This window comes from Corvus hawaiiensis, chromosome 2 (genome assembly GCF_020740725.1).
Source record: "Corvus hawaiiensis isolate bCorHaw1 chromosome 2, bCorHaw1.pri.cur, whole genome shotgun sequence".
In the NCBI taxonomy this organism is placed as follows: Eukaryota; Metazoa; Chordata; class Aves; order Passeriformes; family Corvidae; genus Corvus; species Corvus hawaiiensis.
In genome coordinates, this window is record NC_063214.1 from 118,854,920 (window position 1) to 118,874,850 (window position 19,931).

Consider the following 19,931-nt stretch of genomic DNA (forward strand, 5'->3'; position numbering starts at 1 on the left):
CAGTTGGTCTGCAAACAAATCCAGTAATGTTTACTTTTCCATTCATATGATATCTCCATCTATCACTCAGTATACAAACACTAACAGGAGCATCCCTACTATTAGACCAACGTGGATAATATAATATTTCTGTTTCCAGTCCTGAAATACTCTGGCAATAAAAATTTTCAAGGTGTTGGCTGCAATGAAGCAACATATACAACTCTTATTTCCTTTTCATTTTACATGTGTTGAAAGAGTACATTGAAAGTCAATTTCTGCTGACAAAGAATTTGCTTTAAATTGCCTCTGCAGTTTTGATAAAGCATTTTCAGTTTATTAATGTCATGTCAGTCCAGGATCTGGGATGGATTCAGCTCTTCAGTGTCATGGAGCCCTGGTTGTAGTCATCAGCTTGAGCTGATGGTTGAGGGCTCAGGCTCTCACCCAGCCACGTGCATCTCTCAGTGAAGTCCACTGGTGTTAGAAACAAGACCTGCTGGGATTACTGACATCCAGGGATGCTTCTGCTGGAAGGAAGAGACCATGCTGAGGTTTGCAGGCTCTGCAGGCAGGTGGCTGAAGGAACAAAGGGCAATGAGCCAGAAGAAGAGGCCCAAGAAAGTACGATGACAACAGCAGAAGAATGTAAGATACAGAAGAGAACACGCTGCGAGCCTGCCAAAAACAACAGCAAGAAAAAGAACAGCCTCTATTTTAAGGTGTCATTTGTGATTAATATGGCTGTTTCTGGTTCCCACTTACTACTTTCTTCCCTAATGAATGAGGTGTTCCTGGGGTGTGACACCTCTAACCCTTTTTGGCTGACAGAAACTACATCAGTTACTCTTGTCATCCATTAGTTTATGCTATAAAGTCTATGAAATAGTTCAAGGGAAAAATCTCCCCAAAAGATATTTAATAATATTTCCTCTACAGTCTTGCACTGGGGGAAGTTTTGGTGCTCTGGAACAGGCTTTGAAGACTGCAATCCTGAGGGCTTCCCCAGATGTGACAATGACAGCTGTGCAATATTTGCTGCTGCTGCTTCTTTACTCATCAATCTTCTGAGCAGCCAAATGCCACGAGAAGAAAACTTTGCTTTGTTAGCTGACATTCAGGTTATTTGTTTCAGGAGAAATTTGACAGAGGTATGTAAAGGCATGTAAATGCATTTTTTAAAATCCTGAGGAAAAAAAACCTGTAAAAACACCAAATTCTCCGTCTAGAGGGGATTCACACATACTAAAATGAGATTTGAAATTGGGTATTTTTTTCCAAGTATTTACTACAAGGCTTAAGAGAGGCAGAATCACATAAAACTTTTGTTTTATGGAGATGATCCTATAATCTATTCTGTGCCTCTAATGCTGTGTACAGGCATCAAGGAGGAGCTAGAAACAAAAGACTGCACCATCACAGCGACCTCAAAAGCATTCACACTGAAGGTGAAGCCGTCTCTCTATATATGCACAGGTCCTTGGATTTTCTAACTGTCCAGCTGCATCGGAGCATTTTCACTGTTCTTCTGGAGGAGGGCATTTTTCAAAGCCTGTTGGTTTCCTACAAAATTCCTTGAAGTGCTGCTGCTCTCAGTCTAAAACATGAAGATGTCTTTTCCTACTTACCAAGTCCTTTCTTCTTTCTGACGTCCCACATTCCCAAAGCCAGCTGGTCTGAGTGCCCTCGAGCATCTGTCTGAGGAGCACACAAGTGTTTGTACTGCCCGGGAGAAGCGCACATTCCTGGAAGTCCCAGCATCAGCACCTCTGGGGATCCTGGCGCTCTCTGGTGGAGAGAAAAGAACCGGATCCAGCAGTGAAATATAGGAGGTAAAAAAAAAATAAATAAATAAAGCAGCAGCTTGGCGTGTTTTAGTTTCTAAAAACTTGGGGTATTTCACTGAAGTTTTGGTCAATATATTTTTGAAGAGTCATCATCATAGAAAAAATAATAGCCCCAAAAATATTTTTCCTTTTTCCATTGCAGTGCCAGATACATTCCAGGCAAAATGTTTCTTGTTAGCCTTTGTCCCTTTTGCAAAATTGTGACTGCTCAGGAATAGATTAATTACCAGATATGGAATCACAGAATGGTTTGGGTTGGGAGGGACCTTGAAGCTCATCTAGTTCCAGTCCCTGCCATGGGCAGGGACACCTTCCACTGTCCCAGGTTGCTCCAAGCCCCAATGTCCAACCTGGCCTTGGACACTGCCAGGGATCCAGGGGCAGCCACAGCTTCTCTGGGAACCCTGTGCCAGGGCCTGCCCACCCTCCCAGGGAAGAATTTCTTCCTAAAATATAATCTAAACCTGCTCTCTTTCCGTTTGAAGCCAGATTTGGAGAAAGGGAAAAGTGCGATCCTACAGGAAAAAATGTAATTGTTATAATATGACAAAACAATGACACTTATAATTTATGACACTTGCAAAATTAGTGAGTGGAATACTGGTGGGATGGGATTGATACAAACACCACGGTGCCATTATTTGTCTGTTTTCATACATTGTTCTTTTTCCTTGTGTTCTGGTTTTGGGGTTAAACCATGACCCTGTGATAGACTGCATTTTTAGTGCACAAAGGGCTTCAAAAGCGAGTACAAGTACCCAGGGTGAACCAACTTGGGTCAATTCTAATAGATTTGAAACATGGCTCTGCAGCTTCGCTTTATATCTAAATACATAATTCAAAACTATGATTGGATGAAATAAAACATTGTGACCCGTTCGCTTTGAAACTTAGCCAATTTGTCAACAATTATATTCATGGGGCATGGTTGTTTTTTTCCAGACATTTTTAGGACCAGGCCTGTATTTTAATAGCAAAGCTAATTTCTGATCTAGTGAAACACTCAGCTGCTGGCAGTGTGTCTTCTTAAGCAATTAAGAGATGTAGGCATTTGGGCAAAGAAGAGCTAAATGACCTTAAATGAATTGCAGTTTTACTACTATGAGGTCATGGTGGACATGTTACATTTTCTTCTACAGAGATTGGTGTTTGGATAGATCAGATGTCTCCTGATTTTGCAAATGAACTGAAAATAAGAGCAGTTAGCTGAAGTGGAAGTCCAATGATGTCATCACCTCTGAGCTTTTTTTGTATGGAGCAAGACTCTTTCATTAAGAGGATGTTCTCTGGAAGACACGAGTTGAGAGGGTTATTCCAGATCAAGAGCCAGACGTGCACCAGCCTCCTCATCCCCACACCAGCTCCAGGTTGTGGAAGCTTGCTTGGAGGCATGTCCTTGGTGCCAGGCTGCTGACCACCTTCCAAAGAGGCTTCTCTGGGCATCCCACCTGGCCACTGTGCCACATCTTTGCACGCCCGTCACCCTCCTCCTCAGACAGCTGTCACAAAGACTCACAGTGCTGACTCACAAGGGATGGGATGTGTCACACGTGCTGAGTCTCACCTAGAAAGGGGCTACAGAAAACAGACTGGACAGGGCACGTGAGGGCAGGACCAAATGGGGCACCCACGTTCTGGCTTTGGGCTTGTGCCTCTCCTGGCCCCACAACTCCTGAGCAAACCTGCCACAGTCAGCAGGCAGAAGGACAGGGCTGTTTCCTGTCTCTGGGGGAAAGGCTGAAATGCTACATGTGAAAGGGGAAATGGTCCCCTCTTCCCTGAGGAGTAACAAGCTGAGGGATCACCTTTCAGGAATGAAGATTACCAGGTCTGCCTCTGCCAGCAGAGCTGTCAGTGAGGAGTGTGCAGTGGTACCGCGTCAGGCTGAGGCTATAAAATCTCTATAAAAACATGGTTAGAGCCACCTCACAGGTAAAGGTGGCATCACACAGAGTCTTGGGATGCTGCTGCAAAGCTCTGCTGGCCAAAGTGTAGTTTTTATGAACTAAGCATATTTTACACTGTTCCACTCTCCTGACCAAGCACTTGTTTCAAACTTCATGTTAGACTGCATGTATGGCTTCTTGTGAACCTTCTCTTCCTTTCAGGTGTAGAAAATAGACTCTAGAGTTCAGAGGCAGAGAATTAATGGGAAAAGTTTGTATTGATTTTATCTCTTTCCGGTGTATTTGGTTTTGTATTTGTTACTGTAATTGCAGTGACTGAATATACTCTTTTTTTCCTAAATTGTTGTGTTCACAGCTTTAAAAATGAAATTTATTAAATAACTATGATTAAATTAATTAAATAGCTATGAACAACTATAAGCTATGATGCTTATTTCTGTAAGAGGAGACTCCGGGTAATCTCAGATCCAACACTTTCCAGACACTAAATCAGAGTGTACGCCCTGCTATGTCCCACCCTGTCATACACATTTATCTGTGTCAAGTCTAAGCCACCATTCCACCCACCTGCAAAAAATCTGAAACCTCAAACCCATAGTCAAGGTCCTAAAATTCTGCCCTGATTCTGTCTATGGGGTGAAAAAGAGCATCCAGAGCAGATGCAGAACGTGGCAGCACTAGCTGACAGGTGAGATGTTTCTTAGTCGTTCATGTGCCTTGGGTAGCTCTACCAGCAAAACATTTTAGAACTACTCTGACATCACTCTAGGTCAGAGAAAGCTCCAGGTCTGCAGTTTTCTTTTTGCTTCTCCAACATGGAGTGAAACGGTGAACAAAATTCATACTTCAAAGAACCAAAACCAGATGTGAGGTAACCCCGACGAATGATGCATTTATAACTCCCTTGTTCCACCACCATTGTGAAGTCATCTCTATATCAATCTCCCTCACTTTACGTTTTCAAAACTTGCTTTGCAGCCATCACTGACAGAGATAGATATATACTTGCAAATTAAAAGGAAATCTGGAATTTGGGAAGTACACAAGTTCCTTTATAAAAAACCAGCACAGAGCAGAGACTAGGAGCACATCAGTTCCCATGCTCAAAGTTCACGGAGATATGAAAAACTAATTGCTTTATTAATCACATCCCCAGAGCTGTGCTTTCATGGGTAAGATCCTGAATGTTCACAGGGGCTATTCCGAGTACACAGGTACACAAGGAAAATACTTCAGTGTTAGGAATGCTGTCGGCAGGCTGAGGGAAGGAGCCCTTGCCCTCTTCTCAGCAATGGTGAGGCCACTCCTGAAGTGCTGTGTCTCCACTGGAGAGAGGCCACTGAAAGGCCATGAAGATGATTCACAGGCTGGAGCATCTCTCAGAGGAAGAAAGGCTGAGGGAACTGGGGAGGAGAGGCTACAGAAGTCCATGGGGGGCTTGATCAGGGTATAGAAATGCCTGAAGGGAGGGTGCCAAGAGGACAGAGCCAGGCTCTTGGCTCTGGTGTCCAAGAGACAGAACAAGACACAAAGGGCACAAACTGAAACACAGGAGGTTCCCTCTGAGCAGGAGGAAAAGCAGTTTTTCACTGGGAGGGTGAGCAAGCGCTGGAACGGGTTGCTCAGAGAGGCTGCAGAGCCCAAGGAGATGTTCCAAAGCCATCAGTGTGGCCGTGGTCCTGCACGAGCGGCTCTGGGTGGCCCTGCTCGAGCTGGGCCCCGGGACAAGGGGCTGGAGCGGGCGGCGGCCGCCCCTCAGCGCCGGCCCGGCCCCGGCGGGCGGGGAGCCCTGGGCAGCGCCCTTGGGGCAGCAGGGACCGAGCCCGGCCCGGGCTCTGGCCCCGGGACACAGCGGGAGGGGCCTCGGCCCATCGCCCTCAGCCCCAGCCCCTTTTCCGTCCAGCGCGGGGCTCGCCCCCGCTGCTACCAGCAAGTGCCGGGCTCCAGCTGTTGCTCAGCCCCGAACAAGCGGGGCCTGCAGGGCAGAGACTCTTCGGCCCTGGGCTTTCCCCGGCCCTTGAGGCTGCAGGGACATTCCCCACCGGAGGGGCTGTGGGGCAGAGGCAAAGGCTGCGGGTGCTCCACTCGGGCCAGCCCTGCTGGAAGCGGGGACGGGCAGGGCAAAGCCCCGGGCCCAAGCAAGCGCTGGTCTGGAGGTGCTGGGAGCGGCCGGGGAGGCAGCGCTAAACGGAGACATTTGAAGGTCTCTTCCGACCTTGATGAATCCGGGGCTCGGGGATTGCCCCAGGCCAGGTGCAGGACCTGGCCCCGGCCTCGTTGAACCTCGTGAGGTTCTCGTGGTCCCTCTTGTGAAGCTTGTCCAGGTCCCTGTGCACGGCCCCCGCCTTCCGTGGTGCCCCTGCCCTGCTCAGCTTCCCGTGCCCTGCAAAGGTGCTGAGGGTGAGCTGGATCCACTGTCTGTGTCCTTGGGGAGGCCATTCAAGAGCCTCGGGGCATCTCTCAGGAGGAAGCAGCTCCCGGGATCTTTCTGCGCTAGAGCACGACAGAGCTGGAGTAGGACAAAGTGAACCCCAAATCCCAGCCACCCAGCCCCTTGCCCAGCTGGCCAGAAGACCAGGCCCTCAGTGGGCACTTGGTGGGGGCAGCGGGTGGCTCAGTCCTGCCCCTGTCAGAGACTGAGGAGGAGGGGGCCTTTGTCAACATGGAGGAAGAATGGGAATCAGAGAGGGATCACGAGCTTTCCCAGTGGGGGATGTTAGGAGCTACCAAGAGGTCTCCAACTGGGAAGAGTCTCTTGAGCAAGAGCTCTCCCAAGGAGATGTCAGTAGCTCTGGAGAACTCTCCAACTGGGACGAGCACAGTGAGCAGGAGCTGTCCCAGGGAGAAGCCCTTAGCTACTGAGAACTCTCCAACTGGGAAGAATGCTTGGAGCAAGGGCTGTCCCAGGGAGAAGTCAGTAGCTCCTCAGAACTGTCTGACTGGGAGGACTCTGTTGGCCAAGAGCTTTCCAAAGAGGAAGGCTCCATTGGCCAGGAGTTGTCCAAAGGGAATGGTAACAGACCGTCCGTGCAGTCCAGTTGGGAAGATGACAGCGACAAAGAGCTTGCACACAGCAGTTGGGAACATGTCAGCATCCACAGCATGGGGGTCAAGCCCCTGCTGCAGGAGGAGGACGTGTGGGACAAACTGAGCTTCTTTGAGCTGAGTGAAGAAGAAGACAGAGAGCAGAGACTGGGAGCTTTTGCAGAAGACGGGCTCCCAGTGCCTGTCCCTCGGGAGGCCTGGGTTGAGCGTGGGGCAGCTGAACTGTGCCACCAAGTGCTGCTCTGGGCCTCGCCTCCCCACCTGGCAGCCCAAGGGCTCCTCAGAGGACACGCAGCTTCTCCTGCCTTCGAGGAGCAGGTGCCAGAGGCAGGGACAGAGAGCCCGGTGCCTGCCTCGCTCAGCTGCTTTCTGTGCTTTTCCCAGCCGGGAGCCCTCGGGCAGCGGCCGGCGGCCCCCAAGAATCGCCCGTCCCGCTTCAGGCGGGCGCTGCGGGCGCTGCGGGCGCTGCTCCGCTGCCCCTGCCTGAGGCCACGGCCGGACAATCAGTGACCGCTGCCCGCGCCAGGCCGGGCCCCACAGGTGGTGGCTGGCCTGGAGCCTGCCCAACATCCTGAGGGAGCCACACGAGCTGCCTTTGCCTAGACGTGCCCATCCAGGCTGAGCAATCCCCAGCTGCTTTGCATCACCCCAAGGGCATCTCCCCAAGACCAAAAGTTAGCGGTGTGGCCAGCCCCCAAAGCAGCACCCATGGGGGACACTTGGTGCCGGGTGGCTCAGGGGTGAATCCCAGAGAATCATCAAGGTGGGAAGAAACCTTGATGGTCGTACAGTCCCACTGGCCCCCCAGCACCACCATGTCCCCGGATATCCCATCCAGACAACTTCAACACTTCCAGAGACAGCAACTCCACCACCTCCCTAGGCAACTTCTTCCAATACCTGACCACTGTGTCAGGGAAGACTTGTTCTAATATTTAATCTGAACCTCTCCCGGGGGAATGGAAGGCCATTTCCTCTCATCCTGAAAGGATTACATGCTGGTCCTTTGGGATTGTATCCACAAGGAATGGGCACAGATGGGAGGTGTTTCTCTAGAGACATCACCGCATGACTGTGACTTAAATGATTCTTCCAAAACGGTGAAGGTTGAATTTAAGAAACATCAGTAGTAAGAAAAAAAGACCACAACCTCCCCACTCCCAAAAAACAAACAAAAAAAAAAACCAAACCCCCAAACAAAAACAAGAATAAGATGAAGAATAAGATGAAGAAATAGTAGTAGTAAATAAGAACAAGAATAGGAAAAGGAACAAGAATAATAAGTTGAATAAGAATTATGAGAAGAAGAAAAGAAATAGTAGTAGTAAATAATAATAATAATATTAAATAGTTGTAGTAGTAAATAATAATATCAAATTAAAATACACATCCACACATCTAGAATCACAGAATGAAGGGGAGGGCCTTGAAGATCATCTAGTCCCAACTGACCTCTTTCCTATTTCTTTCCACCTCTCTACCTCCTCTTTCTTGGTAAACAAAATCCATATTAAATAAAATCCCTATGTTGTCCTCATATGGTCTCCTTTGCACTTTCATTCGGGCAGAGGCATCTCTCCCTCATGGGATCCTAACACCTGCGCAGGGTCCCTTCCAGCCACAAGCATTCCCGGATTCTGCCAGCTCCTCGCTTCCCTTTTCTTCTTCCCTCTGCTTCGAGCTGGGGCTGTGCTTGGGAATGTCCAGCAAAGAAGCCTTTGCTGTTTGCTCTGGGAGCCCACTCAGCTTCGAGACCTTGTCACCTGCACCTGCACAGCTCCCCTGCGAGGCACGGCAGAAACAGCGCCCCGGAAGCCTCGGGAATTGCCCTCTGTGCTCCATGGCACACACTGCAATGGTCTGGAATTCCAGTTTCCAGCAAGGAAAAGAAGTTCCTGCCCTTTAAGGAAAAGCTCTGAAGGGGCTGAAAGCCAAGTGGAGCAAGGTCTTACAATGACATTTCACAACCAGCCTTCATAACTTAGTCAAGGGTTGTTTTAGCACATGGACTGGGAAAAAAATCAGGGGAGGGTCTTTGGCTGAGACCTGCCACGGGTAAAGAGAAACATTAGGAAAGAAACAGAGCAGGCACCTGCTCCATACCCACACCGAATCCCTCTATCCCCGGAGAGCTGGGTGCCCTCTCCGTGTCCCCCCTACCCTCCGAGGCACCGGACACCAACTCCAAGCCCCGGGCACCAGACGCCCATCCCGAGTCGTTTTACCCCGGGGGCACCAGGCGCCCACCCTGAACTCTACCTTCGGCGGCACAAGGAGCTCACCCTGGGCCCCTTTACTCTCTCTACCCCAGGCTACCAAGTGCCCATCCCGAGCCTCTCTATTCCCTTTACCCCAGGGTACCAGGAGCCCATCATGAACTTGTCATCTCCCCAGGGGCACCAGACGCTCATCCAAAGCCCCTCTGACCCCTGGGGGTACCAGGTGCCCACCCCAAGCCCGTCTACCCCTTTCTGCCCCCGGGGCACCAGGCGCAGGACAGCGCGGGCCGAGCAACCCCGCCAGCCCCGTTTGCCGCCTGGCAACCGCCCCCGCGCCGGCAGCGCTGGGCAGGAGCCAGAGCCGGCGCCGGGGCCGTGCTTGTACTCCAGGGCCGCGCCTGTGGTCCGGAGCCCTGCCTGTGGCCAGGACCGTGCCTGTGGTCCGGGGCCAGGCCCCCCCTTCGCCGCCCCGGGGCGGGGACTGCGCCGTGGGCGGGCGGGGCAGCGCGGCGCGTCCCAGGGCAGCGCTGGTCCCTGCGCCGGCGCCCGCGGGTCGAGCTAGCGTTGCGCCGGGCTGCGGCCGCCGCTCCCCGCGGGGCGCGCCTTGGAGGGGTCCGGAGTCGCGGCCCCATTATGGTCAGCCATGGCGTGGCTGCCGGGCGGGCTGGCCGAGCTGCGCTGGGGCGCGCTGGTCGCCCTCTTCGTGGCGGCGCTGGCCACGCTGGCCGTGTACCTGGTGCAGTACGCGCTGCTGGCGCTGCGGAGGGGCCGCCCGCCGCCGCCGCCGGCCCCCGCTCCCCCGGTACAGCGGGACGAGCTGCTGGAGGAGGGCGGCTCGGTGCTGGCCTGGGCGCTGTCGCGGGGCAGCTGGAGGCGGCAGTGGCGGCGGGCCTGGGTGGCGGCGCTCCGAGCCGAGGCGGCGGAGCGGGCGGTGAGTGCCGGGATGCAGGTGATGGATGGGCGGCGGGAGGGAGGGAGGGAAGGAAGGGACGGGGGATGCCCGGCGGCGGCTCCCACGCGCCCGCCGGGATGGGGCCGGCGCCTCCCGGCCGTGGGGCATCGCGCCGGGACGCGGCTCCGGGCGCTCCCCGCCGCCAGGAGTAGGCTGTAGGGGCGCCGGGACTTGCTGCAGGGATATACCGGGTGTGTTCCTGCCCCTCCGTGTGTGTGTTTGTATATTTACACGTGTGTGTTTGGTGGCTGCTTGGCAGGGATTTGCAGGAGGAAGCTGGCCAGAGGCACGGAGTGGACGCACGCATGGGAGGAGGGAAGGATGGGGAAGAAGGAAAACCCCGACCCCCGCAGCCCCCTGGCCGGGGCTCGCTCTGCCGATAACATTGTTCGGGCGTGGGGAGGAGGAAACAATGGAAACTTCCTGGCCTGGGCCTGCGGCCCGTCCTTCGGCAAATAATTCCCAGAGCTGGGCTTCCCCCGCGATGCCTCAGGCCCTGCTGAACCCGCGTGTGTGTGGTGTAACTCCAAGGGCTGGTGTCCTCCGAGCCCGCTGGATGGTGGGTGTGATGCTCAGGGTTTGGTCAGTTTGCCTGTAATGCGGGTCAGGGAGGATGCACACACAAAACGTGGCATTCCTTCTCATCCCAACCTGCCTTTCCTGAAAAAGGTGCAGTATGGCATCCTGCTCGTTAGTGTGTAATGGTATGCCCCGGTCTAAGAGGTGAGGAGGTTAGGTGAGGCTGTGGCAAGCTGATTTCCTTGTCCTGAGGACTGAACCCTTGTCATGTCAGTGCAAAATGCTGAGGATAAACTGTCTAGGAAGTGGCATGTCCCCGGGTCTCTGAATTTGCGTGCCTCTTAGACCTAAGAGGTTCCTTCTTATGTGTCAGGGAGCAGCCTGGGGAAGAAGGAAGAGTGGGGCAACATGTGTGTGTGAAAGATAAGAAATAAAAATTAACACTTTCCAAATATCATTGTAAGTTGGGCAGCGGAAAGAAAATATTTTGTCCGCCCTTTCAAATTGCATGGTGCAGTAGAGAAAAGAGTGGGTTGTGCTAAGAAATGAAGGTTTGCCCTGCACTTGTGGAAGAGAAGGGTCCAGACAGCTTGGGCACAAGTGCTGGGAACTGAAAGTAACCAGACACAAGTGGCAGCTTCCCATCCCTGACCAGAGGGCAAAGCCCCTCGGACAGGGACGCGCACACCCTCCCTGCCTGGGTGAGCAGCTGGAGCCGGGAGTTGAGCGCCTGGCTCTGCAGCGTGGCATTGCTCCCGCTGTCAGCCTCCCAAAACAATGTCAGCAGCACGGAGCTAATGAAATTCCTGCGTGCAAAACAACCTCGGGTGATGAGGGAAGTGGGGCTGAGTGCTCAGTGTGGGTAGCAGGTGGAGAATGCAGTGCTGATGCTTCTGAAAGTATGACCTCAATGCCCAAAGGCTGCCTTCTCCTTACTGTCTGTGTGAAGACTGAGTGGCTGTCATCACTGTCTGCCGTCACTGCTGAGGAGGGCTGGGCAGGGGAAGGCTTCTTTCCTCACCTCTGCAAGATGATATTTGGGGTTTCTTAGTTTTGGCATCGCCTACTGCAGCCATACTGTTAGGCCAAACCAAACAGACCTTTTCAAACTACAGCACTGATAAATCTTTGCTGAAGAACAGCAGTTTCACTGAACCCTGTTGCTGTTCATGGACTTGGCTCTGCACTGTGTACCTTGATATTCTACTACAGGGAAAGATGAGTTATGATTAGGCCCATAGTTATGTCCTAAGTATATGTTTTCAGGCTCTACCCTGTATTATGTAGTGAGGTGTCATGCAATTAATACATGGAAGTTTTGACATACATTTGCAATTCCAGGAACTTGACTGGCAGTGCATTTTTATCACTTGTTTTCAAGTGATGGGTTCGTCACCTAATGATGCTTCTTTTTTTTCTTCTTTCTTAGGATTCAGAGTTGCTCACATTTGAGGAAGATGACCCAGAACCACTTGAGCTAGCAGTTAAAGAAGTTACTAGTGTTGTAAAGTCAGCTGGAGAGAAGGTAAACTTTGGATTTGTTGCCTTTCAGTGTACTTTGGGTCAGGAAATGTTTTATTAGCATCAGTGGAAGTTTTATTTGTCAATAGATCTGTACCCTTGACCTGTGTTTGTCAAGGCAGGAAAGAGGCTTCCTCTCTAATGAACCTGTGCAAGCTCTCTGCGTGGATTCACTTCTTTAGCAAGTCATAAGCAGAATGTACTCCAGGGCTTCCACCAAATGCACAATAACCAGGGTTATGCCAAGTTTATAGCTACGTCCCCAATGAGCTCATGGAGCAGCCTTCTCCCCCACCTCCATAGTCCTGATGATGGTTCCCCATCCTATTGCTGAAATGTGCAGTGGGAACTTCAAAGAGAAGAAAGAAATTTCTCTTCTGGGACAGGCAAACATCTTTGTCTGCCTCTTGCTGTTTGTGTGGCTGATGATAGGTTTGCTTCCTAAGTGGGAGCTGAGTAAGGATCAGTGGAACAGGTGCAAAGTCCTGAGGGTGAAGTCTTGACTCTGCTGGACCCTGTATTTGGTGAGGAGCAAGTGATTTCTTTCTTCCTCTCCCACTGGGAGGTAGTTCAGTGCATGTGAAATTAAAAGAAGGCAGAACGTGGCTCTTGGAACAGTAAAAATGCATTAAAAGGGGAAAAAAAATCTATATATGTTTATTAGCAATGATAGCTCCTGCATTTTTGTCCTAGTGACTAAGTACTGGTTACATCTGAGCTCTGCTCAGCTTTGGGCACCTGCATCAAATTAGCCTAATGCTCTTCTTTTACTTTTGCTTTGTTATTTTGCTTTACTCATCTGATTTAGATGCTAAGCAGCTCTACTATGATTCTTTTGAAAACTATGCATGCTTATCTGCCTGATACACAACTTAGAGGCACACCCTGACTGGTGGCAGCTGGGGATTATTAACATGTAAAGCTGTTTGTGTACTTATTTTCTCTTTTTTGTAAAATTTATTTCAGTACCAGTGGTCCCTGCCCCAGCAGCGGGGCTGGAGAGACTGGACTTGGTAGGGCTGTAGGGTTGGCACAACCGTTACTAGGTGCCACTGGAAGATGCCACGATGGGAAATTGTAAGGAGAGAGCACTGCTAGGTCTGAAGGTGATGTGCTGTGTCGTGTGTGAAGCCAGAACCTGAGGGAGAGCTGCTGCAAGTAAAAGCTGGCAAATAACAGCACAAAAAACTGGTGTCTTGCAGTGCAGTGTCTAAAATGTTGCTGGAAGGGACAGGCAAGGCTGGGTTGAGCCATTTCAGCATCTTAATCGAGCTGTTACACTGCAGACAGAAATCTGACATGGTTTCAAAATAGCTTAAACCAATAGAAGCACATTTTAAAATGTATTGGAATAAAACAGGTTCCCTTTCACACACTGGGTTGTTCTGAACTCTGCCATTTCCATAATCTTGTGCACAGCTGCTGGAAAAAGTTCTCTGAATCATTCTTACTCCTTCAGTAAAGGTACAACTTGAATATTTATTTGAATTACAGCGTATAATAACCTTAGAGTGGCAGTCTGGTAGCTACTTTTCCTTCTTCTTTAAATGCATACCTTTCTCTAAACACCTCAGGAGTTCTCTTACATGGTAATTGTCTCTTACATATTCCTCAGGTAATACCAAAGATCCCAAGGTGGTGTTTGGTTTTTTGGGGTGATTTTTTTTGTGTTTTCTTTTCCCCTCTTGCTCTTGAAACTCTTAATGATTGCATGTGAAATCGAAATCTCTCTGCAGCTTGACCAAACTCAAACTTGTGACAGAAATTGGTGCTGCACAGTGCAGTGCTGCAGACATGGTCGGAATGCTGCTGGTTCTCAGCTTGGCCAAAGCTGTGGTGATAGGAACAGAGCTGCTCTGTGGCTGAAGGTTACACCACACTGCTCCTTGATAAAGCCTCTATTTATGTGTTGCCTTCACTCCAGTTTTGGGCCAGAGCCTAAATATATAGAATGAAGCGGCCTATTTTCATTGTGTGGTACTGGTTGTTTTGTTTTAATAAACATTAGAAATATTCTTAGTCTTAGCTTTTTCTGCCAGCCTTTCCATTAGTGCAGTCTGTTTCCAGAGGACTTGAACTTCACAACAGAAACAGCAACAAAAAAGGCAACAAAAAATGAGGAGTCTCTTGCTGGGGTCTTGGCACAGAGGGTTTGGAAGGAGCAGGCTATGACAGAAGTCTCTCTTCTTTTTCTGCTTCATGCTCGAATGGGAAGGGGTAAAATTCCTTCAGACTGCCATTCCTTTAATGTCACTGCTGCACTCCTAACTGGGACCATTCCTAATTATGGACATGTGTTTATTTCTGATTATTTTTGGTGGGGTGAACTACCCTGACCATGATGTACAGTTCCTGTTGTCTTTTAACTCCTCACTTTGCTTCAAAAGCCATTTCAGAGCTTTGCTGCTTTAATGACTGGGGTTTTTTTTACAAGCCTAGATGGAATTATGGCCCGTGGAGATTTTGTCCTTGGCTTTTTTTAGTTTTTTCACTAATATAATCCTTTTTTCTCAATGTGTTTACTCTTCTTCCATGGTGCTTGCTGTCAGTAAATGTATTATGAAGGGATTATATTTCCTTCCAGCTTTTGTTTAGCTTGCCTACATAAGTTGCTCCTTAAGTCTCCTCTTACAATGCTGCCCTGGCTCCTAAGTCTCTCCTATGCACCCTTTCTCAGCAGCAGCTCCAGTTAAATCCATGTTCTTAAACTTGATGGCTGAAGGGACACACAGCCCTACAGGGAGCTCTCACTATGCAAGGAGATGGCTTCTTTTTGTCTCTGAAAGTACTTTCCTGAGGGGTTTTAGTCTGCAGTCTGCCTCTCCTGTGGCTGCTTCACGCTGTGAGTGCCTTGTTGCATCAAGGTCTCTCTCCCTGAGGTGCTCTCCTGGTGATAAGATGTCCTTTGTATGAGCAGTAGTTGTTAATTCTTACGCACACACGCACTACGTAGTTTGTATTGCATTCCTCTCCTACGTTTCAAGGTCTTTCAGCTTTCCTGTGGGATGACCTAATCTTCCTTTATGTTGCTGCTTCCCAGCTTGCTTTCCTGAGCATCACGTTTTCTTTCAGGTTTCTCTTGAGGTACATTGGACTTTAACTGTGCAGTAGGGTCAGTGCCTGAAAGACTCTCTCGTAACCTGTTTCCAGCTTTCACCTCCCTGCTCGCTGTACTGTCCTCTCCTTTTCAAACATCCCAGTCCACCTTAATGGGGGAATGATGGAGTACAAGCTTAATTATTAGTGGGGTGAGCCTACAAAAGTAAGCAAGACAACATTATGATCTAATCCTCTTCAGAACTGAGTGCCTTCTCAAAGGAAGACATCGGGTGGGAGTTTGTTTGCTTCACTGGAGATGATCCTGGGTTTGGCACTGTCTTCCAGCTGCTTCTGCAGATGTGTGGGCCTCCTATAGGTTTGTGCCACGTCTGCCAGCTTGGCACAGGGATCAGGGAAGCCTTAGCACCCTGACACAGGGAAACTCTCTGCAGTGAATCACTCTCCAAGCTACCGCAGCACAAACTGGCAAACCTCTCCTGGGCTTTACTGTCTCCTCTTGGTCTCTGTGTCTTCAGCTGTGCTGTGTCTCAGATGGTTTGAAAAGACTTGCACAACAGTGAGGCCGAACTAGCAATTCTATTTCTGGTGTTGATTTATTTTCCCCCTTATGAAATATAAGTACTTCTTCTTGTCCTCACACTGTTTGATGTTCACTGAGCTTGTTAGGTGGATTGAAAATTCTTCCTGTCCTGTCTCCTCGTACTCCCTGGTTGTTTGTTTTATTTCCTCTCTCCCCTTTTTTCCCACCTATTTGAATTTGAATGTGTTGGCCTCAAAGGAGTGGATAAATTCACACATTCTATCAACTTCTGCTTTGTTTCTGTTGCTGACATTGAAACTCTGTCCTGCACTGAGTCCATCACTCACTCTGCCTCCACCGTGGTGTTTACCACCATTTGGAAAACTGGTTGAGGTTTTCACTGTATTTACAGGCAAATTCAGTTTGATGCTGGCTCCTAAAAGTTCACACCTACCTGTGCCTGGGTTAGACATTGCATTTGTCATCTCCCCTTCATTTGCTTTGGTCACTTGGTCAATTGTTTGGGTAAAGAGGGGGTGGAGAAGAAGCTGGAGAAACCCCTTCAAGAAATTAAGAAATTGGCTCTGGTAACCAAGAAGATCATGTAATTCTTCTGAACAGCTGAGTGTTAATGACTGTCAAAAGGAAGAAGTTTTTGACTTGAAAAATTTTTTTGTGGTGAGGTTTTAATCCAAACACACAGACTGTCTGTGTGATCCCTGACAAGATAAGTGTTCCATGCCAAAAAGAAAAAAGAGATTTCTCATAGTAGTACTCTGGGAGACATATGGGAAATCATGAGGGTCCTAAATCTTACAGTGAGATCAAGGCAACTTTCACTGTGTGGTTGCCTCCTGGTGAATTCTAATTTTCTTGTGAAAATATTAAATATTTGTATTACTTACATACTACGGAGTAACCTCAAGTAACCTGCTCTTTCTAGAAGTAAATACCAAGTGCAGTAAAAGCAGTTTCCTTCCAGAAAACAAACAAAAAAGGCACTCAAGGCCTGTACTGCTGGGGGTTTTACATACATGTGGTGTGGTCAGGGCCTGGGGAAGGTGAAGAAAATCTTCCCCACCAGGGCTGTCAGAACTTCCCCCTGAAGTCACAGCCCTTCAGCTCAGAGAGGGAACCTGCTGCTGCACTTGGGGAGGGAAGAATAAAGAAAAGGGAAGGTATAATGCACAAATTCATGGGGTGCCAGTGCCAAAACTGAAACCTCAAGGCAAGAGGACACCATGTGTGAGGAGCAGGGGCACCATGGTGCTTCTTGAGATTAAGCAGCTTCTGCTGCTACTTCAGGAAGGAAAAAACAGAAATTTTGCAGCTCTGTCCAGAGGAATTGCAAAGGGAAAAAGTCTGGATATAAAGGGGGAGGGCAAAGCAAGGGGAAGGGGTTTAGTAGCTTCAAGTACCCAAGTTTGGACACTTGGCTTTCTCAGACAGTCAGTCTTTCTCAAAGTGCAGTGCTTTTTCAGTCTCCTTTGTTCCTGCAGTTGTTTATCTGGAAGAGAATTGTTTTTAGGATAATTGTACTTAAAATTTTAGGTACATGTGAGCAAGTTGTGTTACAGCATCTGCAGCTCAGGGGAGCTGGGTGTCAGTCTCAGGCGTGTGGGGAACTGAGAGACCAGCCAGGTCAGGGAGTTTTGGCTACTGCAGCTCGTCCCATTATGGGCTGGAGTGGTCAGGGGTGAAGAGGAGGGGCTGGAAACAGCAGGAATAACATCCTGGCATTGGGGTGATGAAGTACCAGCTGTGTGTGGGGAGGGATGGCAGAGGGCTGAGGAGGAGCAGGGACACAAGTACCTGAGGAGGTGCTGGGAACCCCTTCCCTGGGAGATCCCCAAAGCACATGGAGAGAAGAGTGTTTGTGCCAAGGGAGGTGTGGAAGGGAGAAAATACCTTGGTCTTGGTTTCTTTGTGCTTGTATTTCACCTCACCCTATTTCTGCTAATGTAGGAGACGTGCCTTGTCCAGATGTGGGATCACAAAAGAGGGCTGGGAGGTGACCCCTCTGGGAGTCCAGAATCAGCTGGTCCCAGCTGCTGGGCAGGGCTTGATTTTTAAAGAGCAGGTTGTTATAAAAGCGTCAGATTTTCTAGACTCTAAATCACAAAGGTGTTGATGGCTGGGGATGTCTTTGGTGAGAGGAGTGAGAGACACAATGAGGAACATAAATGAAATTAAAGGGGAGCTCTCTTCCCATCAGTCCAGGTTCCTCTGTTTTCTTGTGGATACCTATCCTTCCTCTTTCTCCCCCTGCCAACCAGAAAGGGGTGCTTTGCCTGGCCCTCCCTTCTCCAGCTCTTTGTCTGTGCAGAGAAAATGAATTGGAGGAAGCAGGTTGGAACAAGGCGGGGGAAAAGGAGCAGAGCAAGGGAAGCTTCAGTGTTTTTCTTTGTGTGACTGCCATGGGGGAAATGGCCTACATATTTCTGCTCTGGTCTATCAAAATCACCTGCTACACTTCTAAAGGAATGTCACTCAGCAAGGGAAGCAGCACTTGCAGTCTCTTTAATCACCTTCTCACCACTTGTGGCAGCACTGTAGATGAAAACAAAGCTGCTTTCTCTTCAAATTCTATCCCAGAATTCTGCTTCTCTCAGTATTTTGACTCCATCATCCATCCTGCTCCCAGAACAAAGGGATTCACCTGACATAAAGACATATTATTTTCCATTTACAAACATGGAACCACTCCTTTTGATGATTGGATTAAAAATTGACAGGCGTCTGTACCTGAAAACCACAGTTATTTTAGTAGAAGTGGGGCCAGAAGGGGAGTAGGGCTTAGTAGATGTTGCTGGTAGAAAATAAATTAATCAAGGAGACTAAAAGTCCAAACTCCACTGGTCTGGGCTTTGAAATGAAAGGTAAAAATCTATGTAAAAAACTGATTTAGCATCTCTTGACAAAATGCAGAAAGAAAAATGAAAGTTCCACCACCTGCAGTGTCTGTTTCTGTCCTTTACTTGGAATTAAACATGATTAAGAAACAAGTGGCACATGAGGTCATCTGCCATCTCTCTGGCCACACTTTTATTTTTTTTTAAAGCATTAATCAACCACATACCTCGCAACCTTGGCTCTTGGACATCCAGAAATTCCTGATGAATGGCTCTGCATCGCATGTGCAGCAAGTCCAGCTTGTTCTCAATGCCCTGAACTTCCTAGGTGGAAAAAACGTGTATGGGTGATAAAACACTGCATTTAGGATATAGAAGTGTCAGCGGTTTTTGCATCAGACCTGTCCTTTTTCCTCCTCTTCCCTCAAAAAAAGAGGGAAGAACCTTTTAATTTTAGAAGTCTTTAAAGAGTCACTGTGTCAATCCATTACTTTGAATGAAAGGAGTGATTCTCTGTTTCAACTCAGCTACAAGTAAAACAAGCAGCTGGGCTCTTTGTTCTTGTTAGCTATTAAAAATCCTTTATATTTTACTATAATACTGGGTGTTGGTGTTGATTGTGTGGGATTAAGGTCGGAAATCACTTCTGAAGGAATTTGGACTTTGGGAAGGGGAGAGGTGAGGGAAACTCATTTGTCCACTTCTAAGCTATAATTTGCAGAAGACATACCTGAAAAGGCAAATCTTACTGCTTGTGGGTGTGGTTAGGATTTTTATTTGTCATATCCACCTCCCCACCCCCTGCTTCTGTAATTAAGTCTCTACCTTAATGGATGTACTCAGGCCCTCGATAAAGCCCTGGCCATCCTTAAAGTGCACCCTAGAGAGCCCAGGGAGATGAAATGTATTTAAGGAGGGCCTGATAAGGATCTTCCAGGAGGTACATGATTCCTTTCAAAGCTTTCAGCTTCAATTCCAGTGCCCATAAGTGGAGCAGTAAGTGCACAAACACAATTTAATAGCACTGTGCAGAGTTTTTGTCAGACAAACCTTGCAGGGAATTATTTGTCTGTGCATTGCATTGACCTGGTTCCCTTTGCCTGAGTCAGTGTAAGGAGGGCCCAGCTGTCCTTGCCACAGTGGGGACAGTAACCACAGAGGGACAGTGACAAGCAGCTCTCCTCAACCAGCACATCTGTTTGCAAAATAAACGTGTCTCTGTGGTGTGATGAATAATTTCTGACTCCCACCCCATGGGCTTTCCTGCGCTGCCAGGAACACTCCAGGAATTTCTGCACACTCCAGGAATTTTGCATGGCAGCTCCAGCAGCTCAGTTTGCAGAGGGGAGGGAGGAAAAACTGTCCAGTGTTTACAAACTCAGTGTGATAACAAGTTAAATTACTGCTCGTAAAAGTGTATTGCAGTCAAGTGGCACTCAGACTTTTCCCAGACATTTAGCTTTGTCACCACATTTCAGGGCCTTTCTTGGTTTGGTCAAAGGCTTGAATA

At 48.9% G+C, this 19,931-nt stretch overlaps 2 protein-coding genes across 3 annotated transcripts in view; one reads left to right on the forward strand and one right to left on the reverse strand.

The window, feature by feature from the left end:
- Positions 1-175: 175 nt before the first annotated feature.
- LOC125321177 (translation initiation factor IF-2-like) lies at positions 176-9,642 on the reverse strand. Its single transcript, XM_048293572.1, has 4 exons — positions 9,601-9,642; positions 9,244-9,531; positions 1,608-1,767; positions 176-558 (listed from the first exon to the last, which is right to left on the reverse strand). Exons 1-4 carry the CDS (start codon positions 9,640-9,642, stop codon positions 485-487), a joined length of 564 nt encoding a protein of 187 aa, XP_048149529.1. The 3' UTR covers positions 176-484.
- The window catches only part of C2CD2 (C2 calcium dependent domain containing 2), a 31,964-nt gene continuing 21,559 nt past the window's right edge, over positions 9,527-19,931 (forward strand). The window contains exons 1-2 of one of the 2 annotated variants that reach the window (XM_048290496.1): positions 9,527-9,928; positions 11,898-11,993. In XM_048290496.1, coding sequence (XP_048146453.1) covers positions 9,641-9,928; positions 11,898-11,993 — 384 coding nt within the window. In that variant the 5' untranslated portion in view covers positions 9,527-9,640. The remainder of the gene's footprint in view (positions 9,929-11,897; positions 11,994-19,931) is intronic. The other variant, XM_048290492.1, reaches the window with a different exon arrangement.

Excerpts from the sequence above, each read along its gene's own strand:
- LOC125321177 (XM_048293572.1), bottom strand. The coding sequence starts at position 9,642 with ATGGCTGACCATAATGGGGCCGCGACTCCGGACCCCTCCAAG. Across the intron at positions 9,532-9,600 it reads CGACTCCGGACCCCTCCAAG|GGACCAGCGCTGCCCTGGGA; the intron begins GCGCGCCCCGCG and ends GCGCCGGCGCAG. Across the intron at positions 559-1,607 it reads CAGAAAGAAGAAAGGACTTG|CCACCTGCCTGCAGAGCCTG; the intron begins GTAAGTAGGAAA and ends TTGTTCCTTCAG.